Genomic DNA, 13,305 nt, shown 5'->3' with positions numbered 1-13,305 from the left:
AGCGCTGCAAAATGGCGTGTTGGCCAGCAGTATCAGCTGAATGGGAGGGAGCCTGCTGATCTTCTTGAAGCAGTGTGGTAGTTACACCAGGGAGGATGGGAGAGATGTGTTGTGCAAGGTTTGCTGCCCAGGAGAGACTGCTGTTATAACTAGCTTGCAGCAGAAGGACTGAGAAACAACATCTTGTGTGATAGAGGACAGCACTCTGAAAATCCTAGAGATGCTTATCCCCAGTGAGAACAGAATGTCTGAAAAAAACAACTAATTCTCTAAGAAAATGTTGCCTTTTATTTCTGTGGAGAATTCCTATAACACAGGTGTGTCCTGAGGATAATTTCTCTCCGATAGAAGAGAGAAGCTGTAGCAGCAAGTGTTTTTCCTCCCATATGAGAATGGCAGTTTATGGGCACATAATAAAAATAAGCAGAAAAGGACTTCACTTTTCCTTTCAGGAGTGACCTGAAGAGTTCTGTGGTCATTCTTTTAAGGTAAAAGCAGTCCTGAGTTGCTAACTGAAAACCCCATAGCCTTGAGGGGTGTCAGAGAACCGTTAAAAGTCTGTCCAGTTTTTCCTTATATAGGTTTTTTGTTTTGGAGAGGTCTAAACTCTACAGTTTCACATAATAGATTTCCTTTAATATACATAGGAGAGTTTGAAACACTTAATGTTCCCAGCTTTAACATAACCCAGCTAAAAATTAAGTAGTGTCAGTAGATTAAAAAAAAAATGCAATTGGCAACAGAAAACAGTATTTCACTTAACCTAAAGCAGTTTCTATATACAGTAGGTGTGTTACCCTGTAAGATTTTAAGTTTACATGTAGTTAGAAGGGAGATTTTTTTTTTTATTATACTTCTGTAGTCCAGACCACTTGGAAGACCGTAGAAAAGAAGCTTTACTTTGTAGTCACAGAACCATTGACTGTCAATCATTTATATAATGTTCCTGTATTAACAAAGTTAGTGCCTTAAATATAAAGTAGTTACTGAAGATGCTGGGACTCTTTCTCGCGAAGTTTAGTAGGTGTAAGAGCAGGGATCTACTTCCCAGCCAGCTTTTCATAATCTTAGGCATTGTTTCCTGTAGTACAACCTGAATATTATAAACCAATGGTTTCCTAAAGCAATATATAATTCAGAAATTGTCTTCTGCCATGTATTGCTTTACAATATTCATTGCTCTTCAGGGTGGTTGTGTTGCACTCAAAGGGATGTACGCTTTTCTGACCAACTCTAGCACCACTCTCCCCTTTATTCAAACTGTGGCAGAGGTCAAAGCACTTCACCTTCAGGTTTGAAGCAAGACATCTACATGTAGGAGTCTGTGTCTGGTTTTATGTAGTTCAGCTCTCAGGCTAATGCTGCATCTAGTCCAGGTTAACCCACTGCAGCAGAAACTGAAGCCTGTTACGCATTCATACTGCAGAATTGAAGTCGTATGCAGCATAGCTAGCCAGCACCTTGTTGTGGATTGTTTTACATGCACAAAAGTACCAGCTTGCTAAATAAGATTTTAATCTGGTTGCTTTTTGTAAGACTTCTCTGTCTTGGGGATGGTAGAAAGTTGTAAAATGATTTTTCATAAGCTCCTGGCAAATGTGTGGGAATGCTCCCTGCCTAACTAAAGCATACAACGCTGAAAGAGCAGAAACACTAATGCACTTGTAAGCTCACTTTAATCATGCGATAGAAAACTAAACTCTGAAAATTAGCACATTTAGAACTGGCTGGTCATACATAGGTGATAGTCAGGAAGTTCAGTTAAACTTGTTTTACAATGCTTGTTAAGGTACCAGTCGTATTCCAGTAGTTGTACCTACCACTGGTCATTGATTAGTCATTATTCAAGACATTTTTGTTATCTGTAAGATATAAGTCCATTTGATTCACATTTAAGAGGTATTTCCCATAACTGAAAATGACATACATACTTCTGCTTTCTTGCTTGCGTGCACTCAACTTACAAAATTATCCGAGTACAAAATTTACCATTTTAAGGAATTAAGAATTGATAAATTTCATGAAAATGCATAAAAATAACCTTTCAAAATGGATATCCCAAAAGACTAGACACTCAATTTGGACAATAATCTTTTTTTCTTGTACACTGTGTTCTTAAATTTTTTTATAGTTCCTCATGATTATGCTTCGTAAAGCGTTAGAACTTCCCTTTATCTAGCAATGCTTCATTGCTAATCCCTACAGAGCAATATGCAACTCGAACATAAGATAGGCATAAAATGAATGCACTTCTGGGGGGGTGGGGAGCAACCAAATTATTTAGTATATTGAAATCTCTTTACTGTTTTTTGCATTTGAGCACTCTTTAAATTGTTAGTTAGTTAGTGTTTTAATTAAAATCACACCTCATTAAGCGTTTACTATGCTGCTGTCTAAACCCATTAGAAGTCATTGTTTTTATGTAAATGTATTCCACCTATTTTAGTTATAATGTGCACAGATAATTTTTTAGTAATTCTGTGAAATTTTAACTCTGTGGTTTGTATTCAAAATACGTTTTTGATTTTTGATTTTGTAGGGCCATGAGCCAAAGGAGCCGGAGCAGTTGAGAAAGTTGTTCATTGGAGGTCTGAGCTTTGAAACAACAGATGATAGCTTGAGAGAGCACTTTGAAAAATGGGGCACACTCACGGACTGTGTGGTAAATTGTCAAATATTAGTTTGTGCTTTTGAAAGGATATAGGTACTTAATCTAGTACAGAAATGCAGAGTACCCCCTATGTTTTTGCAGGTGATGAGAGACCCACAAACAAAACGTTCCAGAGGCTTCGGCTTTGTGACTTACTCTTGTGTGGAGGAGGTGGATGCTGCCATGAGTGCTCGACCACATAAGGTTGATGGACGCGTGGTTGAACCAAAGAGAGCAGTTTCGAGGGAGGTAAGTTAGTGTTTCAGTTAACTTAATTTCCTAATCTTTACCTAATAATTTAAAACACTGAATGTCATTTTTGGCATTGTAGGATTCTGTAAAGCCTGGGGCACATCTCACAGTAAAGAAAATATTTGTTGGTGGAATTAAAGAAGATACAGAAGAATATAATTTAAGGGAGTACTTCGAAAAATACGGCAAGATTGAAACCATAGAAGTCATGGAAGACAGGCAAAGCGGAAAGAAAAGAGGCTTCGCTTTTGTAACTTTTGATGATCATGATACAGTTGATAAAATTGTTGGTATGTAACTTTAGTGAGAAATTACTTTCGGGATAAAAGTGTAACGTTCGATTTCAGAACAGCAGTGTGTGGAATGTAGGATGTTGGCATAATCAACTGCTTGACTGTTGTAAGAGATGGGGTAGATTTAATGTTCCTTTTGAAAGTGTGGTCATGCCTTACAGTAGCTTTCTATAAGAGTTCTACAGCATATTGCTTTCAATGATTTGATTTTCTATCTCTTTCCTATTTCACAATTTTCTCTAGTTCAGAAATACCATACTATAAATGGACATAACTGTGAAGTGAAAAAAGCACTCTCAAAACAAGAGATGCAGACTGCTAGCTCTCAGAGAGGTGAGTTTGGAGTTGTACATGGTTATTTTATGTAACTGGTTTTCAATTAATGTAATTTAAGTAAAATATTTTTTAGGTCGTGGGGGTGGCTCAGGCAACTTCATGGGTCGTGGAAACTTCGGAGGCGGTGGAGGGAACTTTGGCCGAGGCGGAAACTTTGGTGGAAGAGGTAAATGACAGGAATGTTTATATAGAATGTGGTGTCTGTTTTTTTATTTCCTCTGTCAGTTGGCTTAAACACTTAACACGTGTATTCAGGAAAACATTCTCATCTGTTTTGTGTTCCAGGAGGCTATGGGGGTGGTGGTGGCGGTGGTGGGAGCAGAGTAAGCTTTGGGGGTGGTGACGGATACAATGGATTTGGTGATGGTAAGTGTATTGTTCGATTTCCCCCCCCCCCAATGTTATAACCAGCTGTAAGTCTTGCCTTCACCTTGGAAACCAAGTCTACTTGTGGTGATAATGTTTTCTACATTGTAGAGCTATGAAGAGTTAAAGGTTTTTGGTTTTCCCCACAAAATGATGGGTAGAAAAAAAAAATTCCTCTATATTTACCCTTTAAATAATCTCATGTCATGAGGTCGTGCAGCAGCTGTTGATGATTATTGAGAATTAAATGAAGATTCTGTTGTCAGTTGAGATGACTAAAACTGAATAAAGCAGTGGCCAACTAACATATCAGAAATCTTTTCAATCAACTGTAAGACTTTTCATGGCTCAGTAGTATCTTTTTCATGATGAAGTTTGGATGAGTATCCAAAATGGACCTGAAGAGAACTGTGGAAATTAACAAATGGCTGTGGAAGTTGCATTTTTGTGTGCAGGAAAAAATGAAGGAAGTAGCATGTAGTTACTTAATGTCTTGACTCTATAAGCAGATATAGTGATGTTGAGTTCTTTGGAACTATTTCCCAGTTTGGAACTACTCCATCAAAATGTTGGAGACAAGATCAGCATCTGGAATACTAAATATTTCAGATATGCGTTATGTGATTAGAAAAAAAGAATGTTCAGTAGCTTTGACATACATGTAAATACAGCTGTAGGTCTAGATAAAATCTGTAAACCAGAATTGTTTTGCGGGCTTTGCCTACTGAGTCATTTCAGTTCAGAGGAATAAAGAGGATGATACACAGTACTGACAAAGCCATTTGTGTAAAGAGGCAGTTATTACATGTAACGGGTGGTGGTGGTGGTACAGCATGTCTATGTGTTTTTGTGAGCCAGAATGAACTTCTAAGTATCGTGCTTCAAGGGTGTACATAAACCAACGTTTTGGGTTTTTTTATTGTTTGGACTAAATAGTTTAGATAAATTATGCAACCACAATGACTATAATACAGGGAAAACATTGTGGGACATTTTTATTGTTAGTTTTTGTTGGGTTTTTTGTTAAATGGACATTTTCTTACCAATATTTAGCTTTGGTGTATTTAGTTTGACTCTTCTTTTATTCAAAGGTGGCAACTATGGAGGTGGTCCTGGCTACGGCAGCAGAGGAGGTTATGGTGGTGGCGGAGGACCAGGATATGGAAACCCAGGTGGTGGATATGGAGGTGGAGGAGGAGGATATGACGGCTACAATGAAGGAGGAAATTTTGGTGGTGGTAAGATGCCAGCTTTAATTAGACACCTATTTTTTTAGGCAGGTCTGAGTTGTACATGCCTGAGGTATGATACTGCATAAAACGAGTAATACAATTAGGTCTTAATGCAGAATTCTATGTTACATAAGGAAAGTTCTTTTCCCTCTGGACCAGCTTTGATAAGGCTATACAACATTGTTTTGCCTGGAACTCACTTCTCAAAAAGCAGCAGCTATAAATCTGTGTGGAGGTAGAGCAGGAGAATTTTTAAACTTCTGACCATTTGAAGTATACTGCTGCTGTCAGATACCAGTTCACATCATGTAGATCACGTCCTCCTTGGTGAGGACTGTACGTCTAAGTTTCTATAAGCTTCTGTATTGTTTGCCTATGAAATGAGCTACTCCAGTTATTTTTATAAAAGCAGTTCTTTTGCCAATTACACATTGTCATTAGACTAATGGGAAGTCGCATAATTATAATACTGGTTTACAGCCTTAACTGGTGTAAACCTTTGAGTATATTTAAAATCTGTTAATATCTAACCAAAATACATCTAGCTATGTCCTGTTGTATGATCAGTTTAGCAGTGTTCTGCATTGTCAGTATTAATTTCCCTGCAGGGATTTCTGAATGATAAGGTTAATTTTTAAACCTGGGGTAATTTCTATGGAGGCCTTTTATGATAGACAGGATGTTTCTGGTAAGGGTATCCCACAAATACAAAAACAGCTTAGGTGCTTTACCAGAATTGCTGGAGAAGGAGCAGTAAGAACTCAAAAGGACTAGTGCAAGTTTGGGGAGTTACACTGCAAAATCTGCTGCATACTTTATTATACCCTCTGATGTCTATATGCAGCATGCCTGTTACAGTTCTGTCACTTTTTAGAGCAAATAAATTGTACGTAGTGTACATTATTGTCATACATGCAAAGCGTTGGGCAGTGGAAGAATGATGCTGAAACTCATGTGCTCTTCTGAGTTTGGAGGCCTTAAATTTGGCCTGTTGTGTTAACTTCAAATTGCCTACTCAAACCTGTATACATTTTCTGATGTAGCATGATGGTTTTCATCTTCAATGAAATATCAGTTCCTAATCTTCAAAATGCTAAGGATCTTCTGTCATTTGTGCATTTTGAGTAGAGGTGCTTGCAATTCTATTTTAAACTGTTTTAAACAATTACAATTTACATTTACATGGGATGTCATAATTAGGCAAGCTTCATGTCCTAAGTGTTGAACAAAAGTGGCTTTATAAATCTGCATTTGTTTCAGGTAATTATGGTGGAAGTGGAAACTACAACGATTTTGGCAATTACAGTGGACAACAGCAGTCTAACTATGGTCCCATGAAAGGTGGTGGCAGCTTTGGTGGCAGAAGTTCAGGCAGTCCCTATGGTGGTAAATACGATTTTGTACAGAAATTTTTTTTTGTTTAAAATTTCTTGTTATTCTTGTATTCCAATATACGCCCGATGTTTTGTAGGTGGTTATGGATCTGGAAGTGGAAGTGGGGGCTATGGTGGTAGAAGATTCTAAAAATGCTACCAGAAAAAGGGTAGGTGTAATGCATATTTATAATGATGATTACTAATGTACAACTGTTCACTGAGAGTAATAATTTTCTTATCCTGTATTCAACAGGCTACAGTTCTTAGCAGGAGAGAGAGCGAGGAGTTGTCAGGAAAGCTGCAGGTTACTTTGAGACAGTCGTCCCAAATGCATTAGAGGAACTGTAAAATCTGCCACAGAAGGAACGATGATCCATAGTCAGAAAAGTTACTGCAGCTTAAACAGGAAACCCTTCTTGTTCAGGACTGTCATAGCCACAGTTTGCAAAAAGTGCAGCTATTGATTAATGCAATGTAGTGTCGATTAGATGTACATTCCTGAGGTCTTTATCTGTTGTAGCTTTGTCTTTCTTTTTTCTTTTTATTTTCCCATTACATCAGGTATATTGCCCTGTAAATTGTGGTAGTGGTACCAGGAATAAACAAATTAAGGAATTTTTAACTTTTCAATATTTGTGTAGTTCAGTTTTTCCACATTTAGTACAGAGAACTCTATTATAACAGAAATAAAATGTAGTTTAGGGTGTTTCCTTGTTAGTCAATAGAGAGGATTAATGCATTTCTCAATTACTATTTTGTATTAATTTAAAGTTAACAATAGAAACACCTATTGATTTGCAGTCTTAAGGGGTCTAGTCTCAGTGTATATATGTAACTGTCATTGACATGAGTTACATAGGCATACAGAGGGAAAACATCTGTATGTTGCATTATAGTTTGTTTAGATGTATAACTAGGATTGAGTTACTCAAATTAGTGTTTGTGAATTATAGAACTAAGCTTTACCTTAATGAAAACTTCAAATTACTTTTTGGTTTGTGCATATTTTTTTAATTTGTAGTTCTGTATTAGTACTAGCGCTTCAAGAAAATAAGGCATGATAAATATTTTAACAAGACCAACTTTAGACACATTAAAGCTGTCTCCCGTCTCATTTGAGATGTATAAGGGATAACTGCAGTTGCTTAAGTCTTGGGTGAAGAGAAAAAGAAACTTGCTTTTTACCTTTATATTTATTGTAATTCCCGAGAAGTTAAGGTGGGGGGAATCAAGTGCCTGTTTCCTTGGGATATACAATGATTCTGTTTCAATAAAACTATACTTTGGGGAGGGTGGCTTGGAATTTTCATCCCCTTCCTTTGTCCCCGTTTCCCTCTCCCTCACACCAGACTGCGCTGTTTCAATTAAATGAGGCGTCATAGTGAGAGTAATAGGTGTGTTCCTCAATAACTTAATGGCTATATACTTTCTTGCATGCACCCTAGGCAATTTTCTGGACACATTCTTCTGACTGGGAGCCAAGGGTAGCACAGGTGTAATCACTGACAGTCCCAGGTAATGCGTTCCAAAAGCCCGTTCACGATGGGCTCTAAGTAGTATAGTGTTGAAGCTTCTGCCCTTGCGAATGTCTACGCTCAGCTAAGAGCTCGAAGATAAAACGAAACACGATCTAGTTGTATTTTACTGACTAGAAACACTTCCCACGATGTAGAATGGTACAGTCTTGAGTTTCCACAGGTAGAATGATAGTGTGTTACAATTTGATTTGATGCACTGGAGTAGCAAATCTTATCAGCACATATGGCTAGAAATTGTACTCGATTCTCACTTGTGACCTCCAAATTCAGGCACTACGCTCTGTCCTGTTCTCAGCTGATGTGAATTCTCTCTCGACTATTGCCAGGACAGAGCTTTCTGTCAATTCAGACTCAGAAGAGTAGGGACCCAGTCAATAGAAGAAATACTCAGACACTTGACAATATGCTATTGGAATTATTCACACCTGTTTCGCTTCTGGGTCAATGTGCAGTATAAGGTAAATGCGATTCCAGTGTAGGAATGAATCTGCAAAGATGTATGAAATGGCTCGAGGCATAATCAGTCATATTAATAATGAATTATAATTTTAAGAAGTAGTAGAAAAATGAGTGTGTTGTTTGAAAAAAAAAAAAATTAAACAATGTTATTTAAACACTGTTATTGGAGTGTATTTAGACCGCAGTACACCAAAACAAGGAACCGGTGTCAAGATGGTAGCCTCCAAACTGGATTTCAAAGTCTGCTTATTCTTTTCGTGGAGTTTTAAAAGATCTCTAAAGTTAAAGCAAGAATTGGTGATTTTAGTGAACGCTTCTGTTGTTGTACATACTAATTTGGGCTTGGGGTGGGGGGGGAGGCTGTGTTTCAATAAAGGCATTTTTTAAACAACCCATTTGGAGTTTGAAAACATTGAAAACTAAACCGCAACTCACTAGGGAGTGAGCCACCTAACTACCGACTTGCTTTGTACGTTGCTACGCCTAGAAGATGTGTAGACTTGTACCTGGGGCCTGCATCTGATTGCAGGGACAACTGGAGGATGGGGTTGATGTCCCTTCTGACAATTGATCTGGTATTTCTAAATTTTTTTAGAATGTATTGACAGTGTTCTTTTTAACAGGGCCTCTTGTAGCTGTACTGTGACAACAATGTTAACTTTGAAAAATAGTGTCATAATAAACTTTATGAACAAGATCTGTACGCAACCTTTTAAGAGATGGATGTAAGTGATCGCTTTGTAGGCGGGTGGGGTAGCTTAGCTGTTGTTTGTGATGTGGAAAAGCGTAAGGACAGTGATTAACCAGCTTTAAAGAACCTAGGATGTACTTCTTTGATCCATACTTTGCTAAGGAGACTCATAAGACAGGACTTCAGCAGCCTATTGAGTATGGAGAAGTCAGCATAATTAAAGAATGACAAGGCAGCAGGAGCAACAGCTTCAACTTCCAGAAAAGTGAAGGCATAAGATACTGTGCTGATAGTGAGCAGCTTTCCAAAGGCTAGTTAAATCCGCTTATCACAGCTGAAATATCGAAGAAAGTCTAGCAAGAGTTCTTCACCTTTTGGAACCTCCTTGAGTGATAGCTACTTGAGTTGACTCAAAATCAATAGGTCTAGCGTTTAGACCTGAAAGGAAGGGCAATGAGCATAGGTAAGGTTTGCCTTTAACATTTTTCATGAATTAAAAAGAGTAGCGGGAGGTTTTTAAACAAGGTAAGAGTAATTTCTTTAATTTTCAGGTTGAATGAGAAGCTGCTGCTTGACAAAATGGGGAATGTCTTGCACATCCTCTTCAGTTGAAGGTTTCTGACTGGGTAAGACTTGTAGTGCATAGTAAAACACTTGTTTAACCCTTATTTCCTTCTAGGCTTTCCTTTGCCAGCCTTTTAATATCGAGGAAAGCCTTAAGTACTAAGGAGCAAGTATTCCAGCATATGTCATCCAGCGTTTCCTGCTCTGGATGAGGGTTGCTTGCTGGCATAATTGCTATTCAAGAATCTTCTCTTCCTGGCAGGTACAAAACTGCTGTGCGTGAGATCGGCAAGACAGAAGTGATAAATGTCTTGAAACATGTGCTCTTAGTTTCTGTGGGGAGCGTACTGGGGAGGGATGAGGGGAAAGGAATTTTGTTTCTTTATAGAAAGAGGCGCCTTGCAGGAGCCCAGAAAGGTGAAGACACTGAAGCGGTTTGTCACAACTCTGTGTGTGATGCGCTGCTGCTGCAGTCATTCTGTAAAGGCGCTTTGCATTGCTTAGAGCAGTGATGTCCCTCCTAATAAATTAATCTTGGCTTACCAGGTGGGTTTGTATTTGTCCGTACAAATCAGAGAGTTCCCTTTCAGATTTTCGCTGCTTTCAGGCAGGGTAGTTTAGTGGAGGCGAACACTGTCACGTGATGCCCAGCTGAAAGCACGACTGCATTTATACAGATGAATGGCAATAAAAGAACTTTCCGTGGAATCCGCTTTTAGGCACGTTGGTTCTTAACTCTTGGAACACCTATTTCCTTTTCTGCACCTTCGATTGTTACAGGTCTGGGATATTTTTAAGTCCTCTGTATAGCAGACTAGTACCTATTTAAACTTACCAATACGTTACTGAGTCTGTGCACTACTTCTGTGATGCCAGTTTCTATTTTAGAGTTGGTTATGCTTCAGTTACTCAAAATAAAGTCTAACAGAACCTGTGCATTTCAGTTTAACCCGGGGCTTAGGCATGTTCACAGACTGATTCAAGCATTTAAACTTGTTACCTGCTGTCTGTAAACATCCAGAAAGCAAGCTCTTGACATTGTCACATACAACTGAAAGTTAACTTGGAAGTAATTTACAATGGCAATGTCAAGATTTTCATATAACCGGGAGCTACTTAATGGAAACCTCACAATGACTGTATATATTTTAAAAAAATCGCTGACAAACATTTTTGGGTAGCCAAGGCTGAGCCAAAATTCAAAACTGCTGCAGTAAGGTCCCAGTCTCTCCTTAGTGCAGTATGCTAGACAGCTTGTTGCTGAGGTGACAAGCTTGCTCTCTGACACCTAGAGGTGGAAAACCTTTGCCAGTTTTAACAAAAACTTTCTCGTTTGCATCCCGTTACTAGGCCTGTGTATAGAGCAAAGCTCTACCTTTCCCTAACGTCGGAGGATTCTACATTGCTGCAGACTTGTTCTGTGCTCCGGAGGGGTCTTTTTGCACCGTGTATAGAACGAGATACTCACTGTTAGAATTGTTTTCACACTTGGATTTCTCAGGCTCTTGTTAAACTAATTTGCTTAATTTCAATTATTCATACCCCAGTTTGTTCAGAAATAAACCTTGTCAAAGATAAACACATCCTTAAGGAGTGTTTCTCCTTAAGGTCAAGTTTCTCTCTCGGGTCAAGTGTATCTTTGTCCGAGAGGCACTTCCAAGAGTTAAGAACATTGTTTCATGGCTAGGTTTTTCTGTAGTGGCCGCTATTGAAAATAGCAGCCGTAAATGGAGACGGGGGCGTAAGGATGTAAAGCTAACGAAGGTTTGGTTCCTCAGCTGCAGGTCTACGGAAGTTTATTTGATACCTAAACCTGTGTGTTAATCTAAAAGCAAATGGTACTTCCAGGTAGTAAAAATGTGTTTCCCCAAAAGGGGCCCAGGTTGATGCAGATGTGCTAAGTGTTTCGTTATTATAGAACGCTGAAATTAAACACAGCATCTTAACTGTGATATCCTTTTAAATACTTAAGGCGGGAAGGGGAATGCTTCTAGTCTTTCAAGCATCAATTGTGTGCTGTACTGACGTGCTGTCTTTGGTTCCTGTGTTTAAGACGTTAACGTGTTTTCATATGCTGTCTACACTGCGGTGGAATATCCACTTGCGTATCAGTCTGTGGTCTCTGACAAGTGTCTGTATCTTAAATTGTGTGGAGCATGAAAGATCTTGAGTATCACTAAAATTCAGATATCTGATGGATGATTCTTTTTCTGCTGTGGGTGCTACAGGTTGACATCTCTATCTAAGATTAGCTTTTTCCTGAACTAAAGTAATGCAAGTATCTCCGTAGAAGAAAAATGGCCTTCATGTAGAAGATAATATCGCAAGATTGGAAACAGAATAATATGTTATAATAACTGGCAAAGACTTCAAGAGCAATGGTGCTAGTGTGCTGAAATCTTAGAACTTGTGGTTAAACAAGTTTAAAAATAGCATGGAAATTAAAAATTTCAGTATAGTCCATAATGGATTGAAATTTGTTAAAATACTTCAATTTTGTATCAGAATAAAGTGTATATTGTCAAATGACTTACAATCTAAAATGCGTTGCCATCACCTTTTTTCAGTGCTGTGAGGAACACAAAGCGGTCTTAAATTATTGCAACACCTTATGAGTTACAGGATCATCTTTCCCACTCGGGACTGCAAGTCAGAAAACCTTGGGTCAGCCCAGCTCCTCAGCTTTCCTTTTCACAGTTTTAAAGCTGAATGTTTTGATCAAGAAATAAATGGTCTCCACGTGGAGACGTGTCAGTGTATCAGGTCGCCATTGTGATAACGTTAGACTTGGCAATGTCACTACTCACTCTCATGCTCTGTACCTCAGTGATGATAATAAAATGAAGGATATAGTTTGCGATCTGATGTTTTCACATCTACCAAAATAATCTAATGTGAAGTATTTTTTTCCTTAATGATGTCGGGTGTTGCGGTGCGAGCACAATGTTCACTGTGTTCATGATATGAAAAATCCTGGTTTAAACTGAATGCAAGTTGTTGTGGTTTGGGTTACCTCAGACTGATTCTTTGCCTGGAATTCAAGCAAGGCTTCTGCATTAACTGCAGGGGTGTTGTTGTTGCTCTTTTCATCTTGGTTATGGAGTAAGTATCCCTGTATTAGGTTTTAGACATGCGGGTGGTACAAATTTGGTGACCCCTGCAAAGGCTGTAAGGATGCTGTTTGCCTTCGGCCTTTGCCTTAGTGCTAAAATAAGGAACAAATTGAAGGGGAGGGCAGGGGTTTACTGAGGTCTCTGTTTCATAGCCAATTTGTAATTTAAGTACTTAATTACAGCTAGAGAGAACATTTTCTCTGTAAGTCAGACATCTGACAGCCTAGTTAATGGCAGGGGGGAACCCAGGGGCTCTTCCTCTTTAGGTTCTCTGTGCTTTGCTGTCAAACCTACCTGTGTGTTAGAGCTACCGTGTACCAGTGTTGAAAGACTGTCCAGGGTCATAGCTTGGTGTGCTTCCTCCTTAATGCTTATGCTCTAAAATTGCCATCCTTAAATATGGATTAGAGCCTCTTGCTTTAAACGGCAGCAGCG

General features: G+C 38.7%; 1 protein-coding gene across 6 annotated transcripts in view; it reads left to right on the top strand.

The window, feature by feature from the left end:
* HNRNPA3 (heterogeneous nuclear ribonucleoprotein A3) overlaps positions 1-12,293 on the top strand; it is a 14,435-nt gene extending 2,142 nt beyond the window's left edge. For 2 of the 6 annotated variants that reach the window (XM_009332503.1, XM_009332487.1), the window contains 10 exons: positions 2,540-2,662; positions 2,753-2,899; positions 2,982-3,192; positions 3,439-3,528; positions 3,605-3,697; positions 3,817-3,897; positions 4,989-5,135; positions 6,390-6,515; positions 6,601-6,672; positions 6,759-9,199. In XM_009332503.1, the coding sequence (XP_009330778.1) occupies positions 2,540-2,662; positions 2,753-2,899; positions 2,982-3,192; positions 3,439-3,528; positions 3,605-3,697; positions 3,817-3,897; positions 4,989-5,135; positions 6,390-6,515; positions 6,601-6,653 (1,071 nt within the window). In that variant the 3' untranslated portion in view covers positions 6,654-6,672; positions 6,759-9,199. Of the gene's footprint in view, positions 1-2,539; positions 2,663-2,752; positions 2,900-2,981; positions 3,193-3,438; positions 3,529-3,589; positions 3,698-3,816; positions 3,898-4,988; positions 5,136-6,389; positions 6,516-6,600; positions 6,673-6,758; positions 9,228-9,744; positions 9,820-11,985 lie in introns of those variants that run through there. The other 4 variants (XM_009332494.1, XM_009332471.1, XR_663965.1 and 1 more) reach the window with 3 other exon arrangements.
* Positions 12,294-13,305: the final 1,012 nt, after the last annotated feature.

Source organism: Pygoscelis adeliae, unplaced genomic scaffold (assembly GCF_000699105.1).
Source record: "Pygoscelis adeliae isolate BGI_AS28 unplaced genomic scaffold, ASM69910v1 Scaffold160, whole genome shotgun sequence".
Taxonomy (NCBI): domain Eukaryota; kingdom Metazoa; phylum Chordata; class Aves; order Sphenisciformes; family Spheniscidae; genus Pygoscelis; species Pygoscelis adeliae.
The sequence above is the reverse complement of the archived record's forward strand: the minus strand, read 5'-3'. Positions and strand labels throughout refer to the sequence as shown.